The following is a 15,994-nucleotide window of genomic DNA, read 5'->3' on the forward strand; positions in this document are numbered from 1 at the left end:
GGGGCCATCTCTACTAATAGAATAATTACACAAGAACTAAGGGGTGTGATACTGGTGTTTTATATTTTTAATGTATGCTTTATAGGAATGCGACGTCACTCCTACATTTTCGAGAAGGCCAGTTAAGCCAACGGGACGGCTAAGCAGCTGCTTGATCTGTTTGCGGAGACGTTGTATCTCGGTGCTCTGCGTTAGAAGGTTGTGTAGGGTGAGGAGCAGCTGCCTCGGATGTCCATGCTAGCCAAACCAAAGATCCCTTGGATGGAGGGCGGCTTGTGTGAATGGGCGGCAATGACAGAGCTTCCCAACTGGCTGCATGAGCTTGGAGGCCACCAAGGTGCCTGATGCCCAGTAGTGCTGCCACCCCTTGGACCTACCACCCTAGACCCAGTTCACAAAACATGCTATTTTGTGCTGTTCCTGTGCTTTTGAGTCGTATACATTCTCACAGAGCCATAACTGTGGGGCCCTTGGTGCCCAGGGCAGGGCTGGAGGGCCTGTCCTGCACTGACCTTACATCCTCTACCACAAGGAGAAGGAGGTGCACGGGCACTGCCACTACCTCCTCCTGCCCGATGGAAAATATATATGATTACAGCCTAATAAATGAGTATTAGTAACTGAAGTCAATTCTTCATCTTATGTATTTATCTATACGCAGCACCATTGTATTATTCTGCGGCGCTATATGCATGGGTGGGGAAATAATTACAGAGCTAGATGGAAGTTATCAATCAGTAGTAAATTAAAGTAGCAAACATTGAAATAAAATGAATGAAATTGTTTCCAGGCGTTCATAATATAAACATTGAGTGCACTTTGTCACATTGTATTAGAAGCTGGTGTAGGATCGCTAATGACCGATAGGTGGTGATAGATCCCTTAAACGTTCTCTTCTCGGGCTCGTAGCCCTTCTAGCTCGCACTCTATGGTTGGGCTGAAGGGATATTGGGTGCTGAAGGCTAAGGCCGCTCGTTGCTGGCGGACCCGAGCTTCCTCCGGGGGGTGAGAGGAGATAAAATGTCCGCCGTGAGGCCGCCTTGGCCTATCTCCCGTCGCCGAAGTCCTCTTCTTTTACGGACGGGGAGGTGAAGGCGCCCCCGGAGGGGCGCTGTTGGCGGAGACCCGCTTCGGGTTGAGGGAGGAACATGGGCTCTCAGACGCTGCAGATCCTCCGGCAGGGAGTCTGGGCTTCCATCACCGGGGGCTGGTATTATGACCCCCACCAGAGCACCTTCGTCAACACCCTGCATCTCTATATCTGGCTTTTCCTGCTCTGCTTCCCGTTCACCCTGTACATGGTGAGTGTGGCCTGCGTTCCACCATGTTTGCTACTCCCGAGGCCTGCCGCCATGCCCCAGCCCGAGCAGCACCGGGATGAGTGTCACCAGTAAAGGGCACTGCCAGGCCCCTGGGGGCAGGGGGGGCCATTACCTTAGCGTGAACCCCGTCATGGAGGGCAGGTGTATTTACTACTCATCATCAGCAGCTCTTTTTTTCCATTATTGTCAGTTTCCATACATCCCATATACTATATATATATATATATATATATAATGTGTGTGTGTATGTTTAATGGGACGCTTCAGCCATTATATATGCTTTCATAATTGGCAGTGGCCCTTTTAGTACATCCGTGAGGTGGTGATCCTGTAGAAGCCCCTCCACATACGCCTGCCCCCAGGCCCCCAGCTACATGCCGTGTAGCAGACGCGTGTGGCCGAGTACAATCTCCCGGCACATTGTATACCTGCCGCCAGGCAGCTCTAGCGCTGGCAGTTGGCGGGGGTCTGCCCGGGCCCCTGTGCGCATGCGCGGAAAGCTCTCCCTTCTCCTTTAGCGTGTGTCGGGGACAGTAAAGTCCCTTTGACTGTTCATACAGCTGGTTCCATCGTCTTATTGTCTAAAGGCTGGCACGTCTGACAATGTGGACCCCTAAAAACCGTTTACCAATCTATTGGGTTTTAAATAACCACGTAGTATAATCTTTTATCGCAGCTGCCGGTATCGTCGACACCTCGATGAAATAATATTACATGTCATTTAAACAAATGCGTGTCGATTCCATACGTTCTGGATACGCTCTCCTTTTTTTTAATTTTATTTATTTATATATAGGCTCCCGCCTGCTTTTTATTATTCCTAAATAATGACGGCTTCGGGGGTATTTATCATGTGGGGTTCTTACTTGCCGCTTACTTGTTTAGTGTGGTCTTAGTATAGGATCTGTGTTCCTGCGCTGTATTGCGGGTTAATGTCTGATTTAATGTGCGGTGTGAATTTGAACGTAGAAAATAATTCCTCTATTTATTGGATGTATTGAGAGAGAGAGAGAGAGAGAGAGAGAGGTGCCGTCGTGTTCCCAAATACTCATTTTAATGGTCTATTGTATAGGTAATAAACTTGTGCCTCAGAGCTTGCATATTAAAATGATCATATATGTTTATATAAAGAGTTTACCTATCTATTAGATTTTAGTGCCCCTAGCTGTGTAAATGGTTTTTATTCCAAATTATTTGGATAAAAAACAAAAAGAGGCTGGATTGAAGGTTTCTCTAAATGACGATAACATTTCCATTTACAGAAATGGGCAGAGGTTAACCGAGCATGAAAGGGCTGTATTCACTAAAGCGAGAGTTATCGGGGGTAGTAAGCGGGGTCGATAGGGAAACGCTCCTATCGGAAGGCACGTGGATCTCTGAATCCCCCCGCAGCGGCCGCAGAGCCTCAACTGACTTGTGGAAAGTCAGATCATCGGCGAGGGGATGGGTTTGGCCTATGATGCCCCTAGCCGGGGCTGGCGGGGGGCCGATGGGGGTAGGGAAGAGGGCTGGCAAATACATATGGAGGGGGGGTTCTTACTCTATAATAAACTGCGGCGTGTTGGCTTCGTTTTACGAGACGCTCTCTTCTGGGCTTTGCAAAACCGTGATGGCCAATTAATGTTGTTTATAAATCACGCAACACGCTTAGTAACATGTCTGAGGTGTTCTGTGCTGTATTGGTACACTTTAAAGAATAGCTAAATTAGTGGAAATTAGGAAAAATGTTGTTGCTTAAGCATCTTAACCCCCATCATATATTAAGCCCTTGGTGCAAAGCTATGAAGGTATTTTTGTTGTTATAGCAGCCACTCATCCGATTACCAGGAACACTGTTGTTGCCGTGGTGATTTCCCCAGGCATTAGCAAAGCAAACACTTTGCACACCCACAATGCATTCTGCCCCTAGAGGTAGGGGTTAAAAGTCACAGGAAATAACCAAACGCCATCGTTTGCACTTAAATCAGGAAGCTCCGCCTCTTATTTATAGAGGGGTTCACTCCCCAACTTGCAGGAGATGCGTTCCGTGCCTAGCAGCGTAACCATTTGCCCCTAGCCACCTCCGGCCCTGCTTCGTGAGATCTCCATGGGGTAGGCGCTTTCTCCTGCCAGTGGTTTGGGGATGATGCACTGCAGCTCTGGAGCTGCAGCTTTCTAACAAGCAGCAAATTGGCTAATGAGCCGTAATGGATCATGTTTTGGTATCGATGCTGTTTGGGGCAGCGAATTAGAAACTAATTTGCTTGAATGCCTCTCTCTGGCTATGGCTTTCAGGGTTTCCTTGGTGTCTGCGGCCCGGGGGGAATGTGTCGCAGCACTAATGCCCTTCAGGATCGTCGTGTTTGGTGTAAAAGGGCCTGCTGTCGGGTGGTAATCCTGCCAGCGGTTTACAACGGAGGCATTTTAATCCCCCCCGTGATTTGGCCGCGTACTCGCTGTCATACGCTACAGATTTGGGGTATTTAAACGAATTGGGACGATGATGGGAGTCCATCTGCTTCCACGTCACTTATGCGATATCTATTATATATTATATATCTATATATTACATATCTATATTTTTATTGGAAGTTCATTCCTCGCAGGTTTGAGTGGGTTTGTTATAAACACATTGATCATTTTTCTGCCTAAGTAAATAGGGAGTTTTTTTGGTATTTGGGTTTAACACCCCCCTCTTTTCTTTTTTAACCACATTGGGTTATTTAGGACCCAGCTTGTCAATTTGTTGCTTAACCCATGCTTGCATTAGGTTATTACGTCTTTTAATCCTAAAAAGCCATGTTTTACTATAGAAATTTAGCTTGGCTCCCTGGCTGGTACGTTCTTTGTGGATCTGTCAACCCCTGGCATAGATGGCGGCTCTTACGTTCTTGTGAGATCAGATCTTTCATCGCAAAGTAAGAATCTAGTTTAAGTAGAACCTTCAGTTAGGGGGGGGCATAGGCTTCTATATCGATGCTCAGAGGAGGTGTTGTGAAGTCCAGGGATAGGTGGCCATGGTCCAGGGCAGACGGGACATTTAGGGATAGATGGATAAGTGGGGAGATGGAGGGAAGGAGCGATGGGGCAGAGAGAGAGAGAGAGAGAGAGAGAGAGAGAGAGAGGAAAGAAAATGGATGAGAGAGAGAAGGGGAGGCGAAATATAAGAATAACTAAAAACCAAAAGCACATGTTAAATATAGTAAAGGCTAATCCGTTAAAGTGGCCGTTATTGTTTGAAAGGAAGCCCGACCAGTCCATAAGAAAAGCGTGTGTGTGTGTGTTTCCTCTGGGAAGGACATGAGTCTTTGTTCTGCTCTTTCTAAAATCCACAACCTGCCTGCGTCTCCCAAGTGTTCCTGCATCCTTACGAGGGGTTAAACAGAGCATTCTTCTTAAAGCTTCCGAGATGTCGAATTTGAAACAAAACCCAGGCCACGTCGTCGCTGAATGATTTCTGACAGTAGCCATGGCGGCAGCTATTGTTTCGCGGCCCGTTTTCCTAACGGGTCATTGTGAAGCGCAGTCGCCAGGAAGGGCTTACGCCATGGAACGCTCGCGGCGAAATGTCCTCTTCCCAGGGCAGTTCAAATTTCAGTCTGTCAGCGGGGAGGGTAGAATATTCACGATATGTAAACGAACACTCATGCGCGCTTTCCTTTTATTTAAACGGCCACTACCTTAATGTTTAATATAGAGCACAACCGATGTTCCTTTGTGTCTTCACGCTTTGGATATATGGATGACTTGAGAGCGTTTTCAGAGGACTCCTCAAGGGTCTGCTGGCTAAAGAGAGAGTTGACTTTTGACTTGTTGGCTTCACTTTGTTGGGAAGGTCAATGTTTGGATTTTGTGTCAAGTAAAGTAACCATTGTGAGGAAAAAAAAGTTGTGTATCTGACTGTGTCCTGAATTTGTTCCTCTTTGACTTCATTAACACCAAAGCAAGGAACCCAACTGTCTTCTCCGCTCAAATGTTCTATTTGCTTCTCGGTTTGCCTTTACGTGAGAACGGGACCACTTGGAAAGGGTTTACTCGATAAAGGATGTACTTGCTAGAAGGCTGTGGTTTTTATTTCCGTATTCGCGATTCGCTATGAAGGGCCAACGCTGGCAAGTGTCTCCAGGATAAAGGCTGAGGTGGCCCTGTGTAATGTATAATCAAAGGTTGAAGAAACCATAGATCATCGAGGCCAGCAACATGACTCTGATCTTCGTAACATTTTGTGAAATCAAGGAGCTGAAACGTTCCTGTATAAAAAGGGGCATCAAGTCGCGGGATAAATCAATGGTAAGGCCGCACCTTGAATATGCTGTGCAATTTTGGGCACCTTTTCTAAAGAAGGATATCATAGCACTAGAAAGGGTGCAGAGGCGGGCTACAAAATTATTAAAAGGAATGGAGCACTATAGATATGAAGAAAGGTTAACTCATTTAAATCTGTTTAGTTTAGAAAAACGTCGCCTCAGAGGGGATACGATAGCACTATATAAATATATTCGGGGGGCCGATATACATTATATAAATATATTCGGGGCCAATACAAACCACTGTGCGGAAATCTGTTCATAAACAGGACTATGCATAGGACACGTGGCCACGCGTTCAGACAGAGGAAAGGAGATTTAGTCTAAGGCAGAGGAAAGGGTTTTTTACAGTAAGGGCAGTAAGGATGTGGAATTCTCTGCCTGCAGGGGTAGTTTTATCGGAGTCGGTACAGACGTTTAAACTGCAACTGGATGCATACCTGGAAAAACATAATATTCGGGGATATAATCTTTAATTATGGGGAAACGGCTTATTGATCCAAGGAGAAATCCGACTGCCATTTTGGGGTCAAGAAGGAATTTTTTTCCCTGGTCAGTGCAAAATTGGAAAGAGCAAAACCGGGGTTTTTCTGCCTTCTTTTGGATCAACAGCAACAAATTAACCGATATAGGAAAGGCTAAACTTGATGGACGCATGTCTTTTTTCAGCCTATGTAACGATGAAACACAACTCTCCCTTTTGTGAATAAACCCTCCTATATCTCTAAATACTGGGTCACTAAAACATACCTCAAACTTCATTTTGGGCTGTCTTCCCAGGGTCCAATGCAATATCCAATGTCTGTTCAATTGGTTGGGCTTATGATGGCCCCTCGCCTTCCCACCGGAATACACCAAATAGGTTAGCGCTTAAACACCAACTCGATAACAAACTAAATGTGTTTTGGTTCCAGGTGACCTTTACACCCACGAGGTCTCCCACAGAGCGCGAGTGATTTGGTGGAGCTTCTGATAAGAATCTGACTTATTACTCAGGAGAAAGCTTCAAATAAAACCATTGTCTGTGTGAGTGGTTTTCTTATTCAAGGATGACTCACGGACTGCGAGTAAAGGCTCTGTCTGCAGAGTCTGTTACGCGGCTCCTTATCGTGTTAGTGTTTTGTTCCTAAACACCGCATCACCCTGAAGGGTGGGATAGATGCCCTGTAGGGACGATGTTTTTACGTTAACATGAGGATGAGGAACGGCTGGGTGTCCGTGGGTTCCATAGGGATGGGGTGTAAATCGCCCTTGCTGACTGAGAGGCTCCTTTAAGACCTCCTGGTATTGCCCAGGCCTGCGTTGGGTAACTAACGTACAATGTGAAAATAGTCTCCTGCCCCTCGAATCACAATCATATGTCGTATATATTAGAGCATGTTTGTGTTTGCGTGTCGGGAGGAAGTTGCAGGATCTTTATTTTGATGACATCACAGCAGCTGTAAACTGATAGGCTTCACATTCTCCTAGCGAGTCGACGAGTGCAAGGGTCCAAAGAGGGAGCGAAAGGAGCCGATATAGGCGAGGGATATGAGACAACTGAAAACCTACTGTACATGGGCTTCCAGACTGCTCAGAACCATGGCGGGATGTCTGCATTTATCCTCCGCTTTTAACACACATTTACATCGATATGATACATTGTAGTGTCTGTAAGTGACGTGTCCTCTTGAGCATTTAATATTTTTTTTAAAACTTGACGTACTGTTATGTCCTTTAAAGTGGGGCAGACATGAGAGATCTGTCTGTCTAGTGAGATCTTGGAGTCTGTCTTATCGTTGGTACCTGGCTTAATTTTTTCCCAGTTGGGTGTTAAAAGCCCTCGTTGGGTTTCCGTTCAGGTATTCCCTTCCAGTGGTGTCGCTGCTGACATTTCCATAAGCCCCCCAGTGCCTGTATAGGGACCCTCTCACCCATGACATATACCGTTTTTACTCTTGGGTAATGCACGGGTCGCTTTCCTACAGCCCTTTGAGATATGTATTGGATGTACCATTGATTGATTATTCCCCCCCCCTTTTCACTTCAGGCACTCCCGTCTTCTCTGGTGATCGTGGCCGTCTACTGCCCGGTGGTAGCTGCCGTCTTCATTGTCTTGAAGCTGGTGAACTATCGCTTACACAGGGCTCTGGATGAAGGAGAGATTGTAGAAAGGAGCGCCAGTGAGTTGACGGAGAGAGTGGCAAAGGCCGAACGGAGTGACAGCTCTGCCAGAAGAGAAGACAGCAATGGACCTGGGTAAGCTGCGCACCTGGAACCAGGGGCGTTCTTCTCCGCTGCCAGATGGCAGATGTTGGCCGTGCTCCCGCAAGCATCTTTGAGACCTTGACTATATATTAAAGTTGGTATTAGTTTATTGTAACGTACACATGGATGTCTTTAATGATTTATACTTAATATATTAATCCCAAAGACTTGGCTTCTAAGTGCGGAGCCACCATGGGTCTTAATGAATGATTTTGACCGTGTAGTTGGACGATCTGATTTCTGAGTATGACTTCTTTTGTGGCAGTGACCCCGGCGGAGGAATTGAGATGTCTGAGTTCGTACGAGAAGCAACTCCTCCTGTTGGATGCAGTTCACGGAATTCCTACTCCGGGTTGGACCCAAGCAATCATGTATGAACAGAGAGCGAAAAAATAATAAAAGTAACAATGCCTGATTTCAAAAGCAATCAATAGAAAACGTTCCGTAACTTAATTCTGTTTTCTAAATAGGTTGGAATGGCTAGATATGGAGCAGCGTCGACCAGCAAAGGTACGAGTCTTGTTAAATATCATCAATGCATTTATTGACACCCTTCGCGTCCTTATGTATTATGAAGGTCCATCCCTAGCGATTTTCTGAAGCAGTAAGAACTTGGCTGGCCCTGTATAATGCATAATTCAAGGAACCTCAATCCTCACAATTAGCAGAATATACTAAGCAGTTATTTTGATTTCTATCAACTCGTGCTTTAAAAATGCATGCGTGTTGGTATAAAAGGAATAGAATAAAAGAAATATGTAATTTAAAGTAAAAAAAACAAACAAACAAAACATTGAATGGGTGGACCATTGAATACTTGACACTTGCAGTTTTGTGGGTGTTTAATGTAGGCACACCAGAATGTTTGTTTGATCTCGACACCGTGCTGGTGAACTCGCTCGGAAGTAGACTTTTGTCTGTTTTTCCCGTGCAGACTTTGGGTTGCACCATTGTGTGCGAGCACCTGCTCCACTCACCAGCAGAGAAGGTTATTTTGTCCATGTGATTAGTAACCTCAACCGTTTTCTTTATAGTCGAGTAAGTTAACCACTCGGCGCCCTGCAGCCCCCAGGCATTGCACCGATGACCATGTTGTGTTAGAAATGTTACAGAAACATAAGGCGCTTGCCTTCTGTTGCGTAAACTTTCACCTTTTTGACGAGGCAAGTGCTTTGTTTTATCCTGGCACTACTGCAAAGCTCGAGATTCCTTTGCCGCTACAATGTGTTTTTCTCTAAGTGCTTTCCTACAGATGTGATCTATGTCGTTGGTTTCAATAGCGTCCTCCGTGTTTGTCCGAGTGCCGCGAGCCGATGAGCAATGGCATGGCTCGCGTGTGTATGACGCTTCTTGTCTCTGCAGGGGATACAGATGCTGCAAAGACCTCAGATGATATCAGTCTGAGCCTTGGCCAGAGCTATAGTTTGTGCAAAGAAGGAATGGAAGACCAAGGTAAAAATCTGCACGTGCAGATGTATTTTCTGTATGACCGGTATGGCGATAATAATCAAGCATAATTGCACTCTATCGAAACGTGGTTGTGTGCATATCAAGGCCGTAATTGCTAAAGCGGGGCTTTGCAGATGAATATTAATTACAGCGAGTGCGAGAGAGGCTCAGTTGACCCTGTAAAATGCATAGATAAATCCTTACCTATGCATTATTCAGGGATATTGCAGGTATCGCCCACCTGTGCAGATATACAATGCATAGTTCATGATGCCCCTGCCGCAGACTTCCAATTTAGCCATTCCATCAGAAGATTCCATGTAAGGAAGACCTCTCCGACGTCCCTTCTCATGCGTTTTTGTCTTCTACCTTGGCCTAATAAGAAATATCAACTGAAGACCTCAGAGTATTAAAACCAAACGATAGTAAACCTTGCCTGCATCTGGCGTCCATTCAACGCAAGTCCACCGGGAGTCCATCTCTCCGTACAGAATATTCAGCTGCAGCCCCGCAAGGAGACTTTCTCATCGCCAACGCTCGTTATGTACCTTATTTCATGTATTGATTTGGAAATGCTTGTTAGACCTCAGTCGCAGACTAACCAGCCTGGGCAAGTTATAAAGCACACCAACAGATATTGTGCTTCTGTATAGACGCGATACAAGTGGCTTGGTTACTCGACTATAGTTATTGGGCGGCCAAGATAAATGTCCTTTGTATTCTTTGTGCTTTGACTGGGCTCGCTCCGTCACTGGGTTGATGGCTTTTCTTTTGTTGTCTTGGCTCTGAACATTATACGAAATCTACTGATAAGTTATTATATGTGACATAAGTCTGGAACGTGGTTCCTGCGCAGTTTAAGAATGAACAGAAGAATGAATGTTGGGAATGAACTCTATTAAAATGTATGAAATCATTATAAAACCTTGCTTATGTTTCCCCTCGTGTTTTGGTGCTTCATCTGTTCATATAAACATAACCTTAAAGTGCCTCTTGGCTGGTTTCGCTAGATGCTCCTATTAAGAAAGTGATCTATTTTTTTTGCGCACTAAGTCTCTACATTTTCATTAACAGATTTGTCTGTGGATCAGAAGCTTTTCCGCCTGATATCCAATGACTCCTTTGTCTCCATTCAACCTTCGATTTCGTCTGGGGGCAGGGACTTCGTGAGAGACTACAGCGACAAAGTCCCCCCGCACGGTCACCATCACCATCTGGATCACTCTCTGTCCAGCGCCTGCGACACAGAAATGGCTTCGCTGGTCCCGTTGCATTCGCATTCGTACAGGAAAGAGCATAGACCGAGGGGCGTCCCGAGGACATCGAGCTCTGCCGTGGCTTTCCCAGACACGTCCCTCAATGACTTTACGCTCTATCAGCAAAGGCGCGGGCTGGATCCTGTGAGTGAACTTGAAGCTTCCAAACCACATTCTGGGTCCAAAGATTCTTTAGTAGATAACGCTTGTGCTTCAGGGATTTTTCAGTTAGACTGCCTCAAAAGCAAAGGATCCCAGCAGCTTTCGCGAAACGGCAGCGCCAAACACATCAAGTCCGACAAAAGCATGGACAGCTTACGGAGCCTCAGTACGAGGAGCAGCGGATCCACAGAAAGCTACTGCAGCGGAACGGACAGGGACACCAATAGCACCATCAGTAGCTATAAGAGCGAGCAGACGAGCTCAACTCACGTGGAGAGCATTTTATCCGAACACGAAGAGGCCTCGGCTGCAAAGAGAAGCCATTGCAGCGACCCCGAGGAGGAGCGTAGCTCGGGTACGGATAAAAGGACTAGTAGCGTGAGGACTGCCGTAGAAAGAAATACCGCTCAGGAAGCCAAGGATGCAAACACATCCGACGATGTGCAGAGTCCAAGAGGTCTTAGCTCATCTGCGTCAGAAGAAGCGAACAAGAACCCTCATGCGAACGAATTAACCGCGCAAGCTGACTGGCTACCTGGGAAACTTACAGTAAATCTAGATGACCCCATCGAGAAACCTGTCATTTTAGTGGACTTGAGGTCTTTTAAAGAAACGGGTATTAAACAACGTGATAGCGACGTACGGCCCAAATCATCAAGTTTGATACACCGGACCTCCTCGGCCCATAAGTCGTGCCGTAGACGGACTGGTAAAAAACGAGCCAGCAGTTTCGATGCCAGTAGACACAAAGAATACGTTTCCTTTCAAGGCATAGCTGATACCAAACCTCGCAGCACTGGCTTTTGTCACGACGATGACTCTAGCGACCAAAGCGACTTGAGCAGGACCTCAAGCGTGCAGTCGGCCCACCGTTTCAGCAGCGACAGCTCTTCCAGCACTACTTCCCATTCATGCCAGTCTCCCGAGGCCAGATACAGTGCCCTGAGGACGAAATATCACATCCGAGAACGTGGCACGGATTCCCGACGGTCCCACTTAAGTTGCGAAGGCGCTGGCAAAAAACGCTCCGCCCGCAGGACTTCTAGCGCAGGCGGTACAAAGAGTCGCGCCAGAGTATTAAGCCTGGACAGCGGCACCGTGGTTAATTTGGGGGATGCCAATCGGCTGGCGGCTCCTGAGAGCATCAAACCGTTAACGACGTCCAAATCTGACCTTGAGGCCAAAGAGGGGGAAGTGCTAGATCAGCTGTCCTTGTTAGGACGAGCTTCTCAGTTAGAATGCGTCACTCGGTCGAGAAATAGTTTGCCCAGTCAGGTTACGTTTCAGGACGTAGAAGAGAGAGAAGCGATCATTGGAGGTAGGTGCCTAGAAACGAATTGTCTGGTCTGTGATATTTTCTCGTATTAGAAATACATGCCCCCCCCCCCCGTAAAGTTTAGCACCATTAGTTTATTGAACTTAGTCAGTAGAGCTCCCATTCACGTCACTGAAGAAGCAGCAATAGATGTGATTGGCTGCTGCTACTCCCCTCGGTTCCAGTGGGAGCTCCACTACCGTTGTGTGTGGGAGGGTGGGTGTGCAGGAAGCATACTGAAGTATGCTCCATGCATTCAGTAGAGACAGCTGGGGGAGGAGTTACACAAAGCAGAAGACCTGCCTTCTAACGCCAATTACTAAAGTTTGCCTGCATGGATTTGCATGCCGCAAAATGCACTGGAATCCATTCGAAATGGACTCCGATATAAGTTTCATTTGAAAACAGGGCCGGAGGGCTCATTTAAGGTGATTGGTTTGTAACGAGGGAGTTGCTTTATCGGCAAACCTTTCCTTACTGCTATCTCGTGCTATATTTTATGTAGGAGACATCAGTGACCCGAGTAAACCAGTGCTTTGGGGGTTATGTTGGGGATTTCTGTTTGCTGTGTGTGCTTTTTAATTATTGAATGGCTTGCATCCCTGTGTGGCGTTGATATGGCTAGCGGTTAAATCTTGGACAAAATACAGCAGAAGAACTAATAGCGGAGCCTATGCCTGCGCACCGATCATGATTGTGTATTTATGTGGCACCAACATAAGATCCAAGTCAATGTAATTGCCGTTTGTCGCAGCATCCGTTCTTCCAAGTAAAAATGAAGACGTTATATACGGGGTAATACGTAACGTCCGTTTTATGTTAGTAGCCATCTCGGAAATACTTTAGACAAAGTTTTTGCTCTTTTTTTTTTTTTTACGGGAGCAGAAAACTACATATACACTACTGTTCAAAAGTTTGGGGTCACTCAGAAATGTTCGTCTGATTTTTAATGCAATATCTTCATAGGCGTACAGAGGCCCTTTATCACTCTCATCACTCCTTTATCACTCCCATCACTCCTGTGTTCCAATGGCACGTTGTGTACGCTGATCCAAGGTTAAGTTTAAAAGGCCAATTGGTCGTTGGGAAAACCCTTTTTTGTAATTGTTACAGCCAGAAATGTCCATGTTTTACATGAAGACGGCTCAGCGAACCCAAACCTTTGAACGATAATGTACATCCTCTCAAGTACATATTTCGATGACCCCCTCCCCATGCGTGGAACTGATGCCCATTCCCCCTATGATCCCTCCTTTCACTAATCAAATATTTTATTGCTTTCATTTGCTCAAACGAAACCTACTTCCGGTGCATGTCCTGAATGCCATTGTCGGCTTTTAAGAGCGTTTTCTTCCTTGCCTAACTAGCTCAGACGTTTGGCGTTCCATTGCCTGTAAAGAAGACAAATATTTTTGGTACAAAATGTGAAATTTACAATTGCCTCAGGGACTCTGTATTTTTCTATTAATACCACAGGTTTTTATTTTTATATATTTTATTTTTTGGGGACTTATTTTCTTTTGATGCCATTCCAGGTTTCTCGTCCGTCACACTATTGCTTGTCTGCTAACGTAAGCTTTTATAAGCCAAATTATTACAGAAATAACAACGGAGAGCTCTTTATTGGTTGGTTTAATTGAAACAGGTAATTGCCACACCTGTGGGGTAAAACTTCTTCAATTAAATAGAAATCTATATATTTTTTTGTATATACATTTTTGTTTTGTTGAATTACCGTGAGGCTTGTGTTTTGTTTGTTTTTTTCCTGCAAAACGATGTAAAGCGGCAGAATATTTAATCTGAAGGCCGATAAAATTCTTGCCAGCCACTTGTTGCATCTTGACCTGAAGTCTCTGTCTTGCTGCCGCAGCACACGCCAGTGAGGAGACAGTAACATCCCGCCGCGAACGCAGCACATTTAGGCGCCAGGCGGTCCGGCGCCGGCACAATGCCGGGAGTAACCCCACTCCTCCCGCCTCGCTCATCGGATCGCCCCTCAGGTACGGTATTTGACGGCTCCCCCGTGCTGCATGCGGCAGGCTTTTAACTGTTCACCCGAGCCTCACCCTTGCCGGTGCTGCCCCCCCCCCCCCCCCCCGGGAGCATGTCTTGCTTTGTGCCCCCCTTGCCCTGTGTTGGCTGTCTTGCATGGCACTGTGGGTATGCAATGTGCATGCGTGTCTTGGATGGCAGACACAAAAAGCTAAAACCTATTCTGTTTCCTAGTTTATTTAAGTTTATTTCATAACAATTCTTAATAAATAATAAAATTAAGTCAATTATTTCTAAATCATAAAAACAGCCTATGGGTTAACAGAACTGACCGTTACATGAGGAGCTCTATGAAGATAGTATGGGCCCATAGGCTGTTGTTTTCTTATTGTTTAATCACCTAATATACGGCTTTACCCTCTTATTTATAATTCTGATCTCTTTTCTAATGGATCTGCCGCTTTATTTGTATCCGGGGCAAGAGGTGTTGGGTTTCCAAGAAAGCGTCTTTCACTCGATAGATGTTATGGTCCAAATAGCGGAGTCTGTTTGAGGGCAGGACAGCAGACCCCCCCCCTGTCTTTATATGTTAGGGTTTGCTGTCTGTTTTTGCCGCCTTACTGCATGTTGTCTCCTGTTGCGTACCGTGCGATATATTTTTGATTCCTATCCATTCTGCGTCACGGTTGGCGGCCGTTATTATAAACGCTCTTTCTGCTTTCCCCCGGAGCTGCCGCTTCGCCTCTTAACTCCGCAAGCAGCCGCTTTGCTGTTGATGGTAATTTCCAGTACCGCTGCATCTACGGCAGGGCTCGGCAAACTCCCAGCATGCGCAGGAGCTGCCGTGCTGGTACCGCAGAGCCCTGTGACCTCCCGGCAGGGCGTTAAATGGGTGCGAGGATGCCGTTACTTGGGGTAAAGTCCTGGCTCCCGTCTGTCCATCAGTTGCAGTAGAGAAGCAGCCCAAGGATGCCGCATACAGCCTGTAAAGGAGACAGATCTTTGAGGTTCCGGAACCATGTTTCATCTGGATATGTGTCTACTGGCACAGAGAATAGTCTTGAGTTTTGGCCCGCACGTCCCCCGTTACTTATCCTGCATGAAAACGACAGCCCTTTAATTGTTTCGTTTAAAGCCCACTGTGCCGAGACGCAACTCTCCCGGTCCTCATCTGAGTATCCACTGCAACGTGAGCTGCGGGAACGGAAGTTGGGCAGCTTCTGTTCTTCTCGCCCAAGTTTAAAGAGTATTAAAGGTCAGATAGCTAGCGATGGGAGCCTCGCTCGTACCCCAAGCCATACGTATCGGGATACGAAGCCTTTGACTGTGATGTGTTTGTAGGGAGGTGGTGGAAAATCCTTCCATGTCCTACACATTGTCCTATAATGATGGTGATCAGGTAAGACCTTTCTGTGTTGGCGAGAGATCACAAGGCCCGGCTCTTCTTGGTGGGTCATCCTTGCGCGTCTCCGTCCCGTCCGCACTGTTAATGGGGTCCGTGTTCTGTAACGCAGAAGGCGTTTTCTCGGGTTGTTCGTCTTTATGGAGTACGTTTTTTTTTCTTCAACGGTTCGCTGTTTTCTTGTAGCCTTCAAGATGGTCACCAAGGCCACCAGTCATCAACCCAGGTCAAAGTCCAGTCCCGTCCCCCTTCCCAGGCCGCAGTGCTCAGCGCTAGCGCCTCCTTGCTGGTGAGAAATGGGAGTGTCCACTTAGAAGCGTCACATGACAATGCATCTGCCGTAGGCAATAGCAGTTTGCACGATGAACTTGGTATGCAGGCCTTATGTAACCTTGGGGACATGGAAGTTTTAATGCAGCACATTTTGGGTAATAATGCCGTTCACTTACGTTTCCATTGCAGAATCCTGTATGACTATGGAGCTTTTCGCTGGTTAATAACTTTCTTTTTTTTTTCTGTAAATTATTGTATTAAATAAGTAATTCCCCCCCCCCCCCCCTACA

The 15,994-nt window shown here is 46.3% G+C and overlaps 1 protein-coding gene across 2 annotated transcripts in view; it reads left to right on the top strand.

Annotated features, from left to right (window-relative positions):
• Positions 1-1,148: 1,148 nt before the first annotated feature.
• LOC149284699 (pecanex-like protein 1) overlaps positions 1,149-15,994 on the top strand; it is a 29,829-nt gene continuing 14,983 nt past the window's right edge. The window contains exons 1-8 of one of the 2 annotated variants that reach the window (XM_089496253.1): positions 1,149-1,301; positions 7,638-7,846; positions 8,121-8,226; positions 8,326-8,365; positions 9,218-9,307; positions 10,379-12,040; positions 13,908-14,037; positions 15,618-15,802. In XM_089496253.1, coding sequence (XP_089352379.1) covers positions 1,149-1,301; positions 7,638-7,846; positions 8,121-8,226; positions 8,326-8,365; positions 9,218-9,307; positions 10,379-12,040; positions 13,908-14,037; positions 15,618-15,802 — 2,575 coding nt within the window. The remainder of the gene's footprint in view (positions 1,302-7,637; positions 7,847-8,120; positions 8,227-8,325; positions 8,366-9,217; positions 9,308-10,378; positions 12,041-13,907; positions 14,038-15,617; positions 15,803-15,994) is intronic. The other variant, XM_089496255.1, reaches the window with a different exon arrangement.

The sequence above is a fragment of the Sceloporus occidentalis genome, unplaced genomic scaffold, assembly GCF_023333645.1.
Source record: "Sceloporus occidentalis isolate IW3139 unplaced genomic scaffold, rSceOcc1.0.p SCAF_89, whole genome shotgun sequence".
Lineage (NCBI taxonomy): Eukaryota > Metazoa > Chordata > Lepidosauria > Squamata > Phrynosomatidae > Sceloporus > Sceloporus occidentalis.